Below are 19,077 nucleotides of genomic sequence, written 5' to 3' on the forward strand. Positions count from 1 at the left end.
CTTTTAAGAATTTTAAATAAAAAGCAATGTTTGAAATCTTACCTGCGTCATTTTATCACTTTTGCCCTCCCAACTTAACCGCTCGTCGTAGTGCGGGTCGGCGTGCGTTCCGATGTAGATGGGTTCCCAGTGGACAAAGTACCCCACCCGCTTGCCGATGTGGAACACGCCCAGATCTACAAAGTAAAAAAAAAAAATCCTCAATATTCAGAAACAATGAATTTCGATGTCCAAACCAACCATCGGTTTCATTCGCCGCGATCCACTCCTTCGACTTGGGCACGCCGTGGCAGCTGGAGCAGACCCGTTTGTGGAACGAGATGGCCTTCCCGTTCCGCAGCAGCTCCTGCAGTTCGGTTTTGTCCCGCGGCACCGGCGACGTGCTGTCCACCTCGAAGATTGACAGCGGAAAGACCCTAAAATGTAAGAATGCGGTGTGAAGATTTGTTTCAGTGTCTTTTAAGCGGTTATTCGACCAACCTTGGGTTCTTCCGTTGCAGCACCGGCTCGTTTCTAGCTATCATCTCTAAGAACTTATGCACTAGGCCCGGATTCGGGTACAATTCGATATCACTAGCTAGGATGAAGTGCGTCATTGCCGCGTCCCGGGCAATGTTCCGGCCGACGTTGACCGGGTACAGCAGCTTCTTGGCCGTCTTGTACAGCTGCGAGCTCGACACGTTAAAGTACGGCGCCGGCAGCGAACAGTTGTAGGGGGGTTCTAATACTTTCTCGTACTTAGGAACCTGTAAGGAAATGTTTAAAAATTAACAACCAAACATTTACACTGGAAAAAAGTCAACTTACGTTTTTTGGAATATGTTTACTACTAAAATAAATATGAAACGTGACAAACTGCCGCACGAGGTGACTCTCCGCCAGGCAGTCCCGCAGATACTTGATCGCGTTGACGGTGGGCTGGAAGTCGGTTCCGGGCGCGTGCATCGCTAAGCTGACCGGGGCGTTCCACCTGTGGAGAGAAGAAAAATAAAATATAAAATCTAGTTAGTATCATTTGAAAAGATATGTATGTTTTTGATTCTTTCTGTTTGTATTGAAACAAAATGCTATTCGCGATTAAAAGCTCCATAAATCCGACAGATGGCGCAAAGCATCGAAGAATGACGATTCAAATTATCGCTGTTCGGTTATATAGGATTGCAAACTTAAAATTGAATTTACAGCTCTTAGAACAACTATTGAAAAAAATTCAAGTAGTACGAGTGTAAACTTTTTGCCCTCTACAAATTAATGCAATAAAAAAGATTTTGAAAAAAAAATAATTTTGAAAAAAAAATTGTTTAAAATGATAGAGCATCAAAAGTTAACAAAGTATCAGCTCGAATTTTTGCCCAAAAGTTGTTTTGAACGCTGGAATTTAACAAAACAAAATTCGCATACATAACCTCAAATTCGCAATTCGCAATTCGCAATTTTCAGTGTAAGAACGGGCCTTGACCGATCTTATGCACCAGGTTCCCGACGAACACGCACTACCCTTACACCTACATCTCACCCTTGCTCTGAGTCAGTACGAGCAACACGCTAGAACACGCTTTGAGTGTTCGTGCCAGGCATGCACACCTTCTTTTCCGGTTACGCATTTTAACTCGGCCGGGGGTGGTACATTACGTAGGGTTTGATGCAAGTATAAGTGCGCCTAACCATCTATAGTGTGCTTATCAAATTTCATTAAAGCAAAAACTGTTATATTTTAAGTTTGAGCTCAAAAAGTAATTGTTATTTACTGTGTATTGTTTTCTCCTGAAATCTTCCCTATTGTTGAGTCGTGTTTATCTGTTGCCAGTGTTGCAAAAGAGTGATAGAAAAGCTATCAATAGATTATCTCTGCACCAAAAATATCCGAGAGTATAGCGGCCGTCACTATAGCTTGTGAGATATCTTCTTATGTCTCGTGATTCCCAGCGATGCCATTCTCTCTCTATCACTCCTTCCCTTTTCCTCGACTATGTGCTCTCACCGCTGAGTCTCTCAATCTCTCCGAAAACTGCTATGAGAGAACGCGAGATGGCGATTAGGAGCCGACCACGCATGACGCCCCTTCAAACTGCGTTTGCAAAATTGGTTTTGTGGCGGCTTTTGTGGTTAAACGCTGTTGCGGTAGGAAGTTCGTGGAAGCGAGAATGAGAGGGAAAAGGAAAATGTCAATCGCGAGTGGGTAAACACGAAAACGTGTTCGGCTATGTTCGGCGCTGAGAGTTTCAATGAAGAGAGAAGAGCAGTTGTATTTGAGGCATGAATATTCAGGCGAGATAATTGTAGTTGCTGAGAGCTGATATTTTGATATTTTAACAACCCTGTCTGTTGCTATTTCTTTTGTCGCGGTTTTTGTTACAATATTTTGGTCCTAAGCATTTTAGAAAAGTTTTGCAAAAGTACATTAGTAATATTTGTGTTGTGTGTGTGTGTGGTCCAATCCAATACCCGCTAACCGGTAGCGAAATTATGGGAAAGTATAATTTGTATCAGACTGTGTACATGCCGAATGCTGATACAGCTTATCTTAGTCCCGGGTATTAGGTGGTGATAGCCCTCGCGTTGCTTCCAACGACCCATTTCAGAATGACAGAGCTCCTTGCGGACCAATTCCGAGGTCGCTGGGCATTGTTTGGCCCCACCTAAACATAGAAGCAAGCATCTGAAGGAAACTCGATCTATATTTAGACTTCTAATCCCCTCAGGCAAATCAGGGATCAGCGCGTATTTAATAATATGAGAAGAAGAGATAACATGTTTCAACACTACGGATCAATTCACTGCTAAAGTGTAAACCTTCTGATGGCCGACTGCTTAGCGTCCCACACCACCACCACCACCAAAGGTGTGAGTTCGAATCCCACCTGATTCATTTTAGTTTTTATTCATATTCAAATTCCTGATTACAAATTTCAAAGGTACCGACCGGGATTTGATCCCTGAACCTTCTGCTTGGGAGACAGAAGCCGTAACCATTAAGCCACGGAGCCGGTTGAATGAGACGTGGTTCTCTGTATGGATTTTGCGAGATGAGAGCAGAGGACAACAATCATCTCAACGTTTCCACTTTACCCGGGCTAACGACCGGCAGTTCCAGTTCACGATGATTTCCCTTCATATGTTAAAAACCACTTATGATTTTGGCACATATTCCGTTTGTCAACGTTTCCTGTCATTACTGGCGGGAAAAATCTACGTGGAATCAGCTGTGCAGACCTCATGTGTGACAGGAATGCAGGTTGAGCGACTCCCACGGGCTACATTAGCAATATTTGTGTTAATCCTTTAATCATTCCATAAATTAAGTAAGGGCTCGAACCTCACTTGCTTAAGAAAAAGGTGAAGTTTCAAAACAATGGACAGTGAAGGAAATATACTATGTAAAGAATCAATAATAAAAGAAAGATAGTAATTTATGAAATAGATAAAGAAATCAACAATAGTTAATAAATAGAGGTAACAAACAAGCTTAGATTGTATTGAGGGCAACTTACAGGGAAGATGAGAAATTATTCAAATAGATAAATAAAGAAAGTCACAAAATTGACATCGCTGCCAAATTAAGGAAAAGAAGACAGTTTGTTACAGCAGCATCAATTGATAAAATAGAGTGGAAAAGCGTTGAGAAATAAGAGAATCAAATAAGTAAAATCGAAATCAAATGGAGGATGGTAAACAGAAGCCGTTTTAGAAAATCAGTGAAACAAAACAAACAGAAGAAAGCTGTTAGCTGAAATGGAAAGAGGAGAAACCCCGTTCTGCGATGCTCAGGTACATCCAGAGCAGTTGACTCAACATACTGCGAATCAAAACAATACCGTCGACAATCACAAATTACTTCCCTTTCCCACATTGACGCGCCCCTTTCTTCTAGCCGTCTCGACTCTGACCCTCGCTGGTCAAAGGTTTACGAGTCGTTTCCACAGGCTACCAGCTAGGTTACACCTTGTCATCATGATGACTAAACCAAGCCAACGTGGAGGTAAGAAAATAGGACACTTGCAAGGAACCAGAGCCATGCTGTTTTGTCCAAACAGCACTACGGATGTAGTTGGGCTCCTTCCGGGATGTTCCTCACCTAGATGTGTCAACCAACGAGTATTATCAGTATCATGCACCCTTGGCCTGCAAATTCGCATACATAACCTCAAAGGGCAAAAATTTCAATCGACATCCTTCGCTCTGTTCTGCTACTCAACACTAGATGTCGCATGTTGTTTAGCTTATGAATGCCAATAAAAACATTATTTACGTTGCTTCCATTGGCATTCATAAGCTAAACAACATGCGGCATCTAGTGTTGAGTAGCAGAACAGAGCGAAGGATGTCGATTGAAATTTTTGGCCTTTGAGGTTATGTATGCGAATTCTGTTTTGTTAAATTCCAGCGTTCAAAACTATTTTTGAGCGAAAATTTGAATCGTCATTCTTCGATGCTTTGCGCCATCTGGCGGAATTATGGAGCTTTTAATCGCGAATAAAAGCTTAAGCTAGCAACCTTAGAGCTGCCACCTATTGGAAATTTGAAGAATCACCTCAAAAAGCACTGCGGTAAAAGATTAGACCTACGTCATCTACCGGAACTTTTGCTGTTTTCACCCTTTTTTTATCTACACAAATCTTTTTCTTAGCTCAACTTTTAAAACACTTGACTAAACTTTATAATTTTGCATAGGGTCTTACGGGAATCCAAATCGGACCGCATACGGCTAAACCGGCCAAAATCGATTCAGCCAGTTCTTAGATAAACTTGTTTAAAAAAACATGTATTTATGAAGTTTAATTTTCGAGTGATTTTATACCCTTTCCTCAGTGAGGAAGGCAAAATAGCCATGATTTTTAGTTTTTTACCGTTGTACATAAAAATTGACATTGGGCTTTAGTACCCAATTTGATGACGATTTCGGGAAAATTTCAAAGTTTACAAATTTTACAACAAACAGTTAACGCATTTGCTTACAGAATTTCTATCCGTGTAAAGCCTACACCATTATTTAAATTAAAATTCGACAATGTGATAATGTCCAGTTGGTTTTACTATCACTGGTTGCCATCTTCAAAGGCACGTTCGGCGCCAGACAGATGCTAATTGCAAATAAATTAAGTACCCATCCGCAGAAGAGGGGTCCCTCTCTCGTTATCTACGGGTCGTTTGTGGTTCTTTTTTTATCGCCATAAAATTCGTCTCGAATAAAGAGTTTCAGCCAAAAATACCAGCCAAGCCAATTTCTTATTGCTCAAAAAGACCCATAAAAAGCTGTTCGCGACCTTGGCCCCATCACCTCAAACGTACCTCTCCAGCAGCGGGATCAGATTGTCCAGGAAGGTGTAGTCGGCGTGCGTGGTGTAGGTGATCGCCTCGTGGCACCGCAGCTCGCCGTGCTCGGCCCGGACGTAGTTTTTCAGCACCCAAAAGTCACCGCGCTGGCCGATGTACGGCTCGTAGTCGCGGTCGTGACAGTTCAGGATGGACCTGCGGAAGAAGGGAAGTGAGATTGATTTATTTTGTCCTCAGATATTAACGCCTCAAGGGCACGAACGTGACAAGTGCCTAATAACAACAGCAACAGATAAACAATAAACAAGTGTGAACAGCGCCTCAAGTGTTTTATAACATTTGACTAGCAGATCGTTCGCGAGCTCATTAAGCAGTAAATTGCTTTTAAAAGTTTCATACTTGAACCTCAACAGTGATGAGGTAGGGTAAATTGTTTTATCGCACAGCTAATGAACACGTGAAATGTCAAGCAGCTTGCGAAACATGAAAGTTCCATTGGTTTATAATCGTGTGAATATATTTTTATTTATTTATTAAAACATTTTAAAAAAACAACTACACCGTCCCGTTACCCCTTAAGGCTTCCTTAAAAATAATTTGGAGGGCCATTATGTTTTTCCCAACATGCTTTTTCAAGACCACTTGTAAATTAAGTTTGATTAAACATAATTGCAATTACCCCCTCTCATCACTTACCTCAGCTTTACGTCGAAATCGATCGACGCCGTGGTGGAAAAGATGTCACTGACGTTCAGGAGTCCAGCTCCGCCGCCGCCACCGTTGACACCCTGGCCATTTCCACCGTCCTGGTACAGCACCTCGGTGCCCCCTCGATTGTTGTTGATGTTGTTGTTATTGTTTGACCCGTTGGGACCATTCTGGCTTGGTTCGTTTGTTGGCACATCGAATCGACTATCGTCTACGTTGTTGTTATTATTATTATTGTTATTATTAGTGTTATCTACATCGCGTCCTCTTCCGCCTGCCTCCCCCACTCCGGCACCACCCTCGGTCAGCTGGTCCGGACTCTGACCCGGCTGCTGGGGCACCACCTCCTGGACACTGATCTGCAAAAAAAAGAAAGAAAAATGTTAGCAACAATTGGGCCCATCGAGATAAGAAAGATGAAAAGATTCTTGTAACATTTTCGCACAGGATCTCATAAGTTGTGGTTTGATGGATATTGGTGAAGGCACTTTTATGGGTTCGGCGTACACACGCATCTTTTGATGACCTTTACGAGCAAAACAAATTCATATCAATCAGAAGAGCAGAGCGCCGGAATTAATGGAGGGATTCGCCGTGGTGGATGTTTGGCACTTGAGTGTCCTAAAATTCTTAAATGATTTTTTCTCATTTTGCGAATTACAATTCCTTATCATTTTTTTGCAATTTCACTGTAAAGTTATTAACAATCTATTTGGAATCATTCCTTTTTCCATACAATTGTGCGAGCTGTAGCTTGAGAAGGAAATTTCTTATCGATTTGGTGTCTTTGTTAAAATTGTAGATCCTGATTAGAATTCTGTAGGACACACATCCAGGTTTTTATTTTATTATACATTTCATTTTTCTTTTTTGTAAAATGCATATTTTTTATTTTTTATTTTGTTATGTTCAGAATGGGGCCATCCATAAACCATGTAGATACCATTGGGGGAGAGGTTGGTGATTTCCTCGATTGAGGAGGGATTTTTTTTTAAATCAAGCATGAATTTAAATAGGACTAGAAATAGATAATTTTGCTAATTTCATACTTTCGACCAAATTATACAAAGTAAGAAATTTTATAAAAGTTTCATTTTCAACATTGAAAATCTGACCAATATTTTTCTAGATATCGTCTGTTGATAATAACAGATTTATTAGGTGACACAGAGCAAAAACTCATTTTCATTGATTCGAATATCTGTGAGACTGTATCTCAGAAACTAATTGTCCGATTTTCAACGGCAATTTTCTCTGCTTTTCATTAAAAAGGTTTTTTTCAATAAAAAAAAGGTTAAATTTCTGAAAGAAATAACCTTAAAGGAATTTGAACTTCAAAACAGCGCACTTTATCAAAAATTTGGCAAAGCACGAATGTTTTAAACATATTTTTACTATTTTCCGGAAATTCATATCTCTGCCCAAATTTTCACCATTAATGGCTCAAAAGATGTCATTTTGAGTCCCATAAAACGAATGTATGACAAAAGGTCGAAAGACATAAGGTCGAATGGACAAAACTTCGAAAGGACATAAGGTCGAACTTAAAAAAAAAAAATTTACCAAACAAAACTTTTGATTTGAGCCTAAATACAAAAATAATGCTAAGGCTTTTTGAAAAAGGGGGGGATAGAGGGGGTTTTTCTTTAAAAATATAAATAAATACGATTTTTTTTATTTATACAACTATGTTTTTGAAGTAAGATTTTTCTTAGGATCTATTGTGACCATGAAAGATAGATTGTAAAAGGAAAAACTCACAAAAACATTACGGCAGTCAAGAGTAAGTTGTTTTTAAAAATAAAAATAAACTTCCAAAATAGAAAGAATGAAAAAACTCAATATTACGACATACAAGAAAATTTTGTTTTTGAAAATAAAAAAAAAGCTTAAAAAATATTTTGAAAGTCAACCTTTTTTTTGGAAGAACAGTTCATATTTTAAAGAATGGAAATTTACAAAAATATTTTTTTTAATACAAACAAACTTTCAAAGTATATAAAAATCGAACTTTTGTTTTAAGGAACTGCTCATGTTTGAAAGAAGGGAAAAACTCACAAAAATATTTTGACAATCAAGAATTTGTTGTTTTAAACAAAACATAAACTTCCAAAATATTTTATAAGTCGAACTTTTGTTTTAAGGAATTGCTCATGTTTGAAAGAATGGAAAAAAACTCACATAAATATTATGACAAACAAGAACAGGTTGTTTAAAAATTAATTAAAAATTAAAAAAATATTTCAGGAGTCTAACTTTTTTTGGAAGAACTGCTCATGTTTGAAAGAAAGGAAAAACTCACAAAAATATGTTGGCAGTCAAGAATGGGTAGTTTTTGAAATAAAAAATAAAATTCCAACAAATTTCGGAAGTTGACCTTTTTTTTCAAGGTACTGGTCATGTTTGAAAGACTGGATAAACTCAGAAAAATATTTTGACAATCAAAAATTTGTTGTTTTTAACGATAAAAATAGATTCCAAAATATATTACTAGTCGAACCTTTGTTTTAAGGAACTGCTCATGTTTGAAAGAATGGAAAAACTCACAGAAATATTTAGACAATCAAGAAAATGTTGTTTTTAAAGTTTAAAATAAACTTCCAAATTTTTTATAAGCCGAACTTTTGTTTTAAGGAACTGCTCATGTGAGAAAGAAGGGAAAATCTCACATAAATATTACGACAATCAAGAATAGGTTATTTTTAAAAATAAAAATAAACTTCCAACGTTTTTCAGAAGCTTAACTTTTTTTTCTAAGATTTGCTCATATTTGGAAGAATGGAAATCTTCTCAAAAACTGGTTTGGAAATTATTCTGCTTATTTAAAAAAAAGATCATTACTAAATGGATGGATAAACCAAGGATTAACTCACAGCAAAAAATCAGAATTGTTTGCAAGATTTTTTTTCAAGATTTTGCATAAGTTTATAATTACAATTATTTGTTTCATTTTTTCACATTCGACCTTTGGTCCTTTCGACCATTTGTCCACTTTCGACCTTTTGTCCATTCGACATTATGTCTTTCGACCATCCCCGTCAAACACATATCAAGAAAAAAAATTAAAATAAAAAAAAATATACAGTCATCCCACATATTCGGAACACCCACAAATTCCGAACACTTTTGTGATAATTTGTCAATAGCATGCCAAATGCATCTTTTCTGGCGACCCTTCTATTTTTAGGTCCTTTGGACATTCTCTTGCTATTTCACTAGTAAAAGTAGTTCTTTTTGAACAAAAAACTGCATTTCGAGACTATTTTACTGAGAGCAGCAAAACACTGCCTCTAAATTGCCTGTTTCATAATTGTGGGATGTTATTGTGCCTCCCACAATTGTGGAACACCTGAATTTAACTGATATTTTCACAAAAAAAGTTATCAAACCATTTATAAAACATCACTAAGCTTGAGTTTTATTGGTTTCAGTGTGTGAAGTCAATATTTGATAATAAATATGTACTCCTGGAGAGATCCAAAGTTTGTTTACATTCGTAAGAAAAAAAGTGTTCCGCATTTGTGGATTTCAAGGGTCAGGTTCAAAAACTTCATATAAAACTTAAAATTTGCAGATGTTCGATACAGCATTCGAAAGATCGCAAGAAAAGCTTTCAAATGAAGGTAAAAGCGAATCATTAAGTTCAATTATCGATCTGCTATGATTTTTTGAACATTGGCCGATCTGGAAACCGTTCCGAATATGTGGGATGACTGTATTGGGAATCCAATGCTCAGTGAAAAAAAAGTTTGATAAAGAAATATGTTTTTTTCTAGAGTGTAGCTTTTTGTTCTGATTTAGCATATAGTGGAAAATTGTTTTTTTCGTTAATAATTAGATTCACAGAAATAAAAATTATGGTAATATTACATCAGGAAATTTTAATTTTTTATCAGTTTTTTTGGTAAATATTTATCCGGTTCAAATTTTTACACATTTTTAGGTAATATTACCCAAAAAGGAGGTAATATTTAAACTATCAAATTTTCAACACTGCAAATTTCAACTTTCTTTTGCTGTGTAGGGGAAGTTCTCATATGTTTATAAGGTTAAGGTTCCATAAAATTGGGTGATTTTCACTATTTAAACAACATATTTTGAAAAACTACACGATGGAATTACAATCCCCTATGTAGAAAACTTATGATTGCGAAACAAATTGGGTAGGTGTAAAATTCATTTTAAAACGCGTTTTTCATTTCAGTTTCAATACCATGCCTTGTTATTTTAATTTCCATATTTTTTTGTTCTTAAAAAATAAAAACCTTTGAGGATCAAACATTCTTTTGCTAGTTGAAAAAATATTAGGGGTTAGGGCGTCAATTTAAACCAAATTTTTATTTGCCGAAATGAATTTTTAATTTTATGCTTAATGGTTTACAAAATACAATAAAAAGAAAATATATGCTATATGATACAATAATAAATCAAAAAATTACAATTTTAGGCACGCAAGTGCCTTTCAAGAACGTCGAAACCCCCTCACGGTAAAAGGCATCAATTTCGAGATCGATTTTCTTTCCTTTGACGGTCCACCATCCGTTCGGACCGTTGTTGCGAAAGTGCGCGGCCTTTTCGGTTCCGTTCTACTAGTCAGCCACCAACCATCGACCAACTAAAGCTCAGGACATGAACCATATCATTATCGAGCATGTTCGAGCTCTCAAAGAAGGAAAAAGCAAATTACACTTGACCACCACCAGCATTGAGGTAGTATAGTGGTCCCTAATTGGTGAACTACATATATTTACTTTAATACATAAATTAGTGTGTGTATGTGTGTTGAGTGGATGAAAATAATGTTTGCGTTGAATGGTGAGCTCCCCACTTGATACCACGGATAAATAATTGACCCATGGTTAAAGGTCAGACCGGGTTTAACCTCATTTCCATCAGCAGCGGTAGCAACGGCAGCAGAGAAATGCAAAAGGAAATTGATTGTGAAAAATTAATATGAGGAAATCGGTATGGCGATTGGGGCGATCGTTGCACAAATTACGGATTTCTTCAGACAATATTTATGAAACGTGATACTATGGAGTCGTGTAATGAAAGTTTAAAATTATATTTTTTTTCTAAACAGTTTTAAAATTCGGTGTACAATATGAAAATATCTATTTTTTATTTATTTGATGATTTGATAATTTACAAATTTCACCTCTTCTCTCTTTCGCGGATGAAGAAAGTTCGGAAGCTAAAAAGATTTTTTTGCGATAATTTCACAAATTGAAAATTTATCAAATTTATCAAATTTATCAAATTTATCAAATTTATCAAATTTATCAAATTTATCAAATTTATCAAATTTATCAAATTTATCAAATTTATCAAATTTATCAAATTTATCAAATTTATCAAATTTATCAAATTTATCAAATTTATCAAATTTATCAAATTTATCAAATTTATCAAATTTATCAAATTTATCAAATTTATCAAATTTATCAAATTTATCAAATTTATCAAATTTATCAAATTTATCAAATTTATCAAATTTATCAAATTTATCAAATTTATCAAATTTATCAAATTTATCAAATTTATCAAATTTATCAAATTTATCCAATTTATCACATTCATCAAATTTATCAAATTTATCAATTTATCAATTTATCAAATTTTTCAAATTTATCAAATTTATCAAATTTATCAAATTTATCAAATTTATCAAATTTATCAAATTTATCAAATGTATCAAATTTATCAAATTTATCAAATTTATCAACTTTATCAAATTTATCAAATTTATCAAATTTATCAAATTTATCAAATTTATCAAATTTATCAAATTTATCAAATTTATCAAATTTATCAAATTTATCAAATTTATCAAATTTATCACATTCATCAAATTTATCAAATTTATCAATTTATCAATTTATCAAATTTATCAAATTTATCAAATTTATCAAATTTATCAAATGTGTGTGTGTGTGTGTGTGTGTGCAACCAACCAAACGGGCCACGCGGTCGCTTCTTACAAATTGAGTTGTTTCCATGTATTTTTGATCTACATTCTATACATGCAAATAACTCGCATAGGCATTTGGAAGGTGTTAGCTCTGCCGAGCTTCGGTGACCCATTTCTACGCTGGCTAGCCGAGCGCGAGGTACTTCAGCTTTATCGACAAGCCCCGCCCTGAAGAACGTTTGGACCAATCGGATTCAAACGTTATTTAGAACTTCCGAACCCTTGTCAAATGGACAAGGACCCAGCGCGTATATAGTTGATAGTAACAGTATTCCTAATTCCAGTCATAGCTCACCAAGTCGCGAAGGCCTAATGGTTAGCATTTTTGCTTACCAATCCAAAGGACGGGGGATCGAACTCCGACTCGAGCGACTTTGATTTTTCGTTCATGTTCATAGTTTCAAGATTTATATTACCTATACTTTCTCGTTGGGAGCAGATGGGAATCGAACCCAGGACCATTCGCTTACAAAGCGAACACAGTGACCAGTCAGCCACGGCCGCTCCTAAATTTATCAAATTTATCAAATTTATCAAATGTATCAAATTTATCAAATTTATCAACTTTATCAAATTTATTAAATTTATCAAATTTATCAAATTTATCAAATTTATCAAATTTATCAAAATTATCTAATCAAATTTATCAAATTAAAAAAATATTAACAAATAAAACAACAAATTTAAAACAAAATAAACAAATTTGAAAAAAATTAACAAATTTAAAAAAATAGCTTAAAAAACTAATTTTAAAAAAATTACAAATTTTAAAAAATTTAACAAATTTAACAAATAAAACAAATTTTACAAGTTTAACAAATTTTTTAATGCATTTGTAATTCTTTGATCATGATTGCTTATTTAGAAAAGCTGAAAAACATGTTTTACGTTATGAACACATAAGTAAAGATGTTATATTTTTTCAAGGCCGGGTGTCGTGAATTTTAGGAAAAGTTGTAATAGAAATGACATGTTGTGTCGATTTTGGTTAGACTTATCCGATTAATCATAAACATTGAAGATCTGTCAACCCTTTCATGAATTATTTGTAAGATATTTCAACTCCAAAGTTTTAATGTTAATTTAAGTTAAACGCCATTTCAGTATTTAGCTTTTACACGATCTGATATTTTAAATGGTACCATATATTTCAGTCCTGTATGCCATCTGCATCCCAATAGACGGCCTGAAATAATATTTATTTTTAACTTCCCACAATTGTATCCAGAGTTACCAGATCTTAATGTCTTCGGACTGGAATTGCCAGAACATATTTTTTGACTTTCAAAAGCTCAAATGTTGATATGTTTTATGTAGCTAAATTAGAATGCCTGTTTAGATGATTTTTTTTATCTAATTGTTCATGTTTTCTAACAGGGTTGCAAGATCTTGAACCCTTGACATCCAATAGACTTTAGTTGTCAAATATTTAACCTTTTTTTTTGTTATGCCTTCCTCACCTTACTGGATTGTTTATTGCAGCTCTCATTCAATTAATTTCTTTACAGTTGAAAAAGGGTCAACATTCCTCTTAACAAATGGTTCTGCCTCGTCTAAGTTGGCCATTCCAACCAACCCTCAAAACTTATCTTGTCAACAAGAGACCAGGTTGAATGCACCCAAGAACATGGAAACCGCTACGCGCAAAAGCCGCTGCTTTCATCAAAAGTACTAATTATAATTCTGGGAGATTCCCCGAACTTTGTGGTGACACTTTCTGGTGGTCCGCGGGTCCGTTACGGCCAGGTGAACAACTCTCACAGATTATACGCAACGGTGACAATTGTGGGGAGGGCCAAGGTGAAGAATTGCCGCGCACCGGACAAATATTTAACCAACATTAATTCGGGGAGGTACCAACAGAGCAAAAAGCCTCCAATTATGCACGGCAGCAGTACAATTTGGCAAAATGTTTCGCGACTTCCTGGAACTCGCACAAACAGAGACACTTTTTTTTCTCGCTTTTCAGACGCAAAATTAACAAATTTTTTTGCCCATTTTTAGTCCGTTGAGTTCAAGTACCTCCCCTCAACCCTCCTTCTCACAAGTTGAAATATTTGGTTAGCGCTTCCGCTGTCTTCCCGGAGTCATCCGCCAAAGTGCAGCCACGGCCAGTGCCAGGTGAATATTAATGATTGCCCTTGTCCATCCCGCCGCCATCCATTCGTCACACACCAGACTTTTGCGGAATTACTTAGCATTCGTCGTCGTCGTCGTCGGGATTTGAGTGCGGACGACCTCAATCTTGTCTCTGTGCCTGGTTACGGAAGGGATGCAAATTGGACGCACTTGGCAACACTGCACTTTTCGAATGACATCCATCAGGAGAGAGAGCTTGTGAATATTTGATAAAATAAAAAATGGGAAGACAACCTTAACAGGAACGTGACTGTTGAGTTTTGATATGCATGAGACGATTAAAATAATAAACGACCACTTTGCGAAATATAGTGACTTGATGATTTGATTTAAATTTCGGCTGTTTGATCGTGGGTTTGAGAATTGATTGGTGTGATGAAAACGTCCATTATAGGATCAATTTGGCACTTCTGAGCTGGCGCTGCAATTTTAAATTCATTCAGATAATTATATTGTAGCCCATTGTTTTGTATTCACTAATAAACAGCAAACAAAGTCAACAAAATTGAAAGCCACCGAATGATAAAACATTGCCGAATTATCAAAGGTTATCTTGTTGAAAATTGGACAAGCTTTTCGGTTAAAATGTTTTCGAGACTGAAAATTCAAGGAATCTCATTGAGAAAATCCTATTTACCAATATTTGTATACTAACTAATACAACTTTTCAAACTTTTTTTAAATCTATGTTTTTGAGTAAACAGTTTCAAACCATTCTGTATTTTACATTTTCACATCGTTAACCTTTCAATGTCACCCCGGTTAACGGTACATCAAAAATTCTACAGCGTGTTTTATCCCCTTAATCAATATAAGAAATAAATTCCTCTCAAAATTTTACATCTTGGGTCACATTTTGAATGAAGATTAGATACAAGAATGCAAGGTTGTTTACGATGAAATTATCGATAATAAAATACCGTTCTTACATTTTTTTTTTCTTATGTTTATGTTCCTGGTCGAAGTCCTGGGGGGAGGGAAAAGAAAATATAAAAATTGAAATTTCAAGCCACGGTATTAACATTCGAATGAAAAAAAAACATGTTTTAAGATGCTCTTTACGTAAGCCCATTTGTTTTGCAATCAAAAAATGAAAATATTGACGAAATAATTTTTTTCGCCGAAAAAAACAAACTTTTTGCAGTACTGTACAACGCATTTTTACAAAAAAAAAAAACAAATTAGTTTTGATTGATCCCAGACACACAAAATATGATTTTAAATGCAGGAAAATGCATTTTAAATTGTTTTCAGTTGATTAGACTTCTACTTATAATAAAATTTGATGCCTTTTAAAAATATTTTTTTTGTCTCCTGATTTTTCAAACCTAGTTAAGGGCAACATAAACTTTCAATAAAATTTGCAACGGTTTTTTTTGCGAAATACAATAATCTTCATAATTTGCAATATGGGTATTAAACAAGGCGACACTCTGTATGCATTATCAATTTATTGTAATAAATTAATATTCAAAGATAGTTTTTGTAAATTTTCACAAAATACTTTTTTTAAATTACCTTCGTCAAAATAAACACTATTACACACTGCATGTACACACACACCAAAAAAAGTTGCAACCGACGGAATTCAAACCCAGCACCAACAGTAAGGACTGGTGCCTTAGCCCACTCGGCCATAAGACCGATGAAAAGTGGCAAGGATCAACGCATATATGAGCTTGACATTTTGGTCAAGTAGGATTCCCATGCTGATGGGCTACATATTTCAGGGTGTAAAATCACGTAAAATTGCAAAAAATAATGCAATATTTATTGTACACCCAGGCTTTTTACACGCAGCTGGATTTCTACTTTTTTGGCTGTGTTTGATAGCCAAATTGCAAATTATGAAAATTTGAGTATTTTACATTTAAAAAACCCAAACTGAAGTTAAAATTAATATAAAACTTTTCTTCGTTCGCAAATAATGAATTATTTTTAGGATTTTTAAATCATACGGTATGTTTTTGAGTATTTATACTTTGAAACTAATTTCATTTTCAAAAAATATAATCTAAGTGATAGCATTGAAAATTTTACATGATCGATTAAACATCTATCGTTCCTGACGATAACGATAACGTTAGACGCTAATATTATCGGCGATGACTGTATCGATTTAACACCTTGCTAGATTGATACTAAGATATTCAAATTATATTTGAAAGAACATAAAAAAACCTAAAATAATTATCAGCATTTCCATAATATTACACATAAAATGTAATGTTATGTTATAAAAAACTTGTTTTGTTACAAATTTTAAAAGTTTTGCTTGGAAATATAAATTTAGTTATTTTTTAAGTGAGATCTGCAATTTTTTTATGATTTCTTATTTTTGCAGAATAGTAAAATTTTATTTTATTTTAACTGTTTGAAAATATACATTTTAATTCATTTCTTGTACAAAAAAGTTACCAAAAAGCTTAAAACTTTTGTCACATAAAAGTGTACGCATCTTCCATTCTAACTTTAAAACTTGCTGGTTTTGACCTTTTTTCTCAAATCTAGATTTTATCTTTCATCCTTTAATTTAAATAACTTCGACTATTTTTTTACATAAAAATATTAATTATAATTTTCCACATTATTTTTTTTTTGAAATAAAAGATACCTATTAAACAAAGGAAGTGATAAAACGGTTTATCAGGCCCGGGGATTATTATTGACCGTTTTAAAATATTGTTTGCTATTTCAAGCAGGTAAATATTTTTTGAATAATCAAATTCTTGCTTGTCTCAAAAAAAATTCAACAATTCAAAATAAATGAAAAAAAATTATGTTTCAATATTAATCAATTTCAAAAATGTTGTTTCTTCTTTCTTTAGTATTCAAAACAAGTTTCTATTTATTTCTAAGAAGATCAAGGTTCCGGTATTGAAATTTAGAAAAAAAATCCATGTGGGTTATCCCATCTTCACAAAAAAAAGAATAAAAGAATAATTTTAGACAATATATTAGTAAAAGAACTGTGGTTAATTAGTTCATAATAAACTTAACGTAAAATGTATTAAAATTAAATTGATAAAGTGAATTCTATAGTTTAAGCTGTAGCCTAAGTTGTCAAATATTTTAATGAAATAAATTAAATTAAATTAAATTAAATATACAATATTGTATTTAATAAAATATTTTGAGCATGTTTTGAATAAAAAAGATAATCAAATAATCTGAAAATCGAATAAAAACAACTACATTTTCCTGCTGTCATCATCGAATCATTAGGCAAATTTGAAAGGTTAATTGCTAAATTACCAATTGAATAATCTCAATATCCCTTCACCGATGGCCAGCATCTTGCATCACATATTCAGATCATGCTTGATTGTCCGGGTCATATTCGAGCTATAAGACAGTTGAAAATTGTTTTTTTTTATGATTCGTCTATTTGAAGTTATATTTTGGCGAGGGCTTTGGATAATCAAACCTGGAGTTTATTTTTAATCAAAAATTAATTCAAGATTCGGGTATTGTTGAATGTCATTGTTTCAACTACTTTTTGTGAATCAATTTAAATGCTAAGATTTCTTTTTTAATTCAGACTTGAAACTTAATTTCAAGTACAGTCCAGACTAGATTATCCAAAGGTTACACTTGTCCAGTTGTTTAGCAATCATTTTCAAAAAATCTTCGTGTTTGAGATGTTTTTTGCGAATTTTTTTCGGTTTTGCACCGGAGTTTCATAAAAAAAAAATCATAACACTTTTAAACGAACCCAAACAAGCTAAAATTTACATTTTATTTTTTTTTTTTTTCAATTGACTATTCTTCTAATTCTATGAACAATTTTAGATCCCTTGAAAAACAATGTGTTTTATATGTTTTGGCGCGACATAAACTTTGAACTTTGAAACGTTTAATATTTGCAACGGCGAAATAAATGATATGAAAGTTTTGTGAAAATCTGTAATAAAAGGGTACTTTCAGTTATTTTTTTTTAAATTGAAAATTCCTTTAATCAATCTGTTAATTTTGAAAGAATTTTCATGATAAATAATTTCCATCACTTAAATGTGAAGCAAACACTTGAAAAATGCCATGAATAACTAATTCATCTCAAATCACTTTTTCTCCGTCACGTTCCCAACCTTCATCTTAATCACACAAACCACACACTCACAATTCACCTTCTTCGTCATCGTCGTCGTCCCATCACGTCCAGTCCATCCCACAAAACCAACAAAAAAGCAAGCAAGCAAAACTTACCCCATTTTCCTGAATTTTTAATACTAAACTCCCGTGTCCTTGCTGTTGAGCCTGCTGCTGCTGCAGCATCATCTGCTCCTGCTCCTGCTGTTCCTGCTCCTGCTGCCGCAACTGCTGGGCCAGGTGGGCCGGAATGTGCGTCCGGTACTGGAGCTGACCCTGGCCGGCGGTCCTCGCATCCGCCTTCATCATGCCCTCCTCCGAGATGATGTAGGCTGGGCCGAGGGCGAAGTTTCCCCCGCCAATCAGCAAATGGCTGCAGAGGTACAGCAGGACGGCCACGTTGATCAGGATGCTGCACCGCAGCAGCCAGTTCCTCCGGGTCAGCATTCTGGTGGCCAGCTTTAGCTTCGGAATGTCCACGAGCTGTTTCATACAAAATTTGAGCGTCGATTTTGCTCGATTTTTCCTTTCACTCGATTTTGGTTAGTATTTTAGTATTTTGGTAGATTTGTGCAGGTTTCTTCTTTTGACGAATTTCTCTCTCTCTCTCTCTCCGTGTGTAAAAGTGGTCCAATCTGGTCGCAATTCTGTCCCATTTACGTCATCGTGTTGCGTGATTTGATCTCTCGTCTACAACTGCCTCTGGCACTACTTCTAGTGTTGATCGAACTCGTGGTCGGCATAGAAAGGACTGCTCGCCTTAAACTCTGTATAGTCAATCCGGAATGGTGATCAAATCTGTGAACGAAAAAAAAGGAGAATCGGTCAAGAATTAGAATAATGACTCAATCGTGGCTGGTCTTGTTTTATTTAACAGCATCCGCTTCTTTTTTCTC

At 34.9% G+C, this 19,077-nt stretch overlaps 1 protein-coding gene across 3 annotated transcripts in view; it reads right to left on the minus strand.

The window, feature by feature from the left end:
- LOC6035746 (beta-1,4-glucuronyltransferase 1) overlaps positions 1 to 19,077 on the minus strand; it is a 146,715-nt gene that overhangs the window by 4,624 nt on the left and 123,014 nt on the right. For all 3 annotated transcript variants that reach the window (XM_038257234.1, XM_038257233.1, XM_038257235.1), the window contains 7 exons: positions 18,299 to 18,979; positions 5,971 to 6,341; positions 5,290 to 5,469; positions 808 to 970; positions 481 to 746; positions 241 to 416; positions 43 to 176 (listed from right to left, as the gene is read on the minus strand). In XM_038257234.1, the coding sequence (XP_038113162.1) occupies positions 43 to 176; positions 241 to 416; positions 481 to 746; positions 808 to 970; positions 5,290 to 5,469; positions 5,971 to 6,341; positions 18,299 to 18,673 (1,665 nt within the window). In that variant the 5' untranslated portion in view covers positions 18,674 to 18,979. The remainder of the gene's footprint in view (positions 1 to 42; positions 177 to 240; positions 417 to 480; positions 747 to 807; positions 971 to 5,289; positions 5,470 to 5,970; positions 6,342 to 18,298; positions 18,980 to 19,077) is intronic.

The sequence above is a fragment of the Culex quinquefasciatus genome, chromosome 2, assembly GCF_015732765.1.
Source record: "Culex quinquefasciatus strain JHB chromosome 2, VPISU_Cqui_1.0_pri_paternal, whole genome shotgun sequence".
Lineage (NCBI taxonomy): Eukaryota > Metazoa > Arthropoda > Insecta > Diptera > Culicidae > Culex > Culex quinquefasciatus.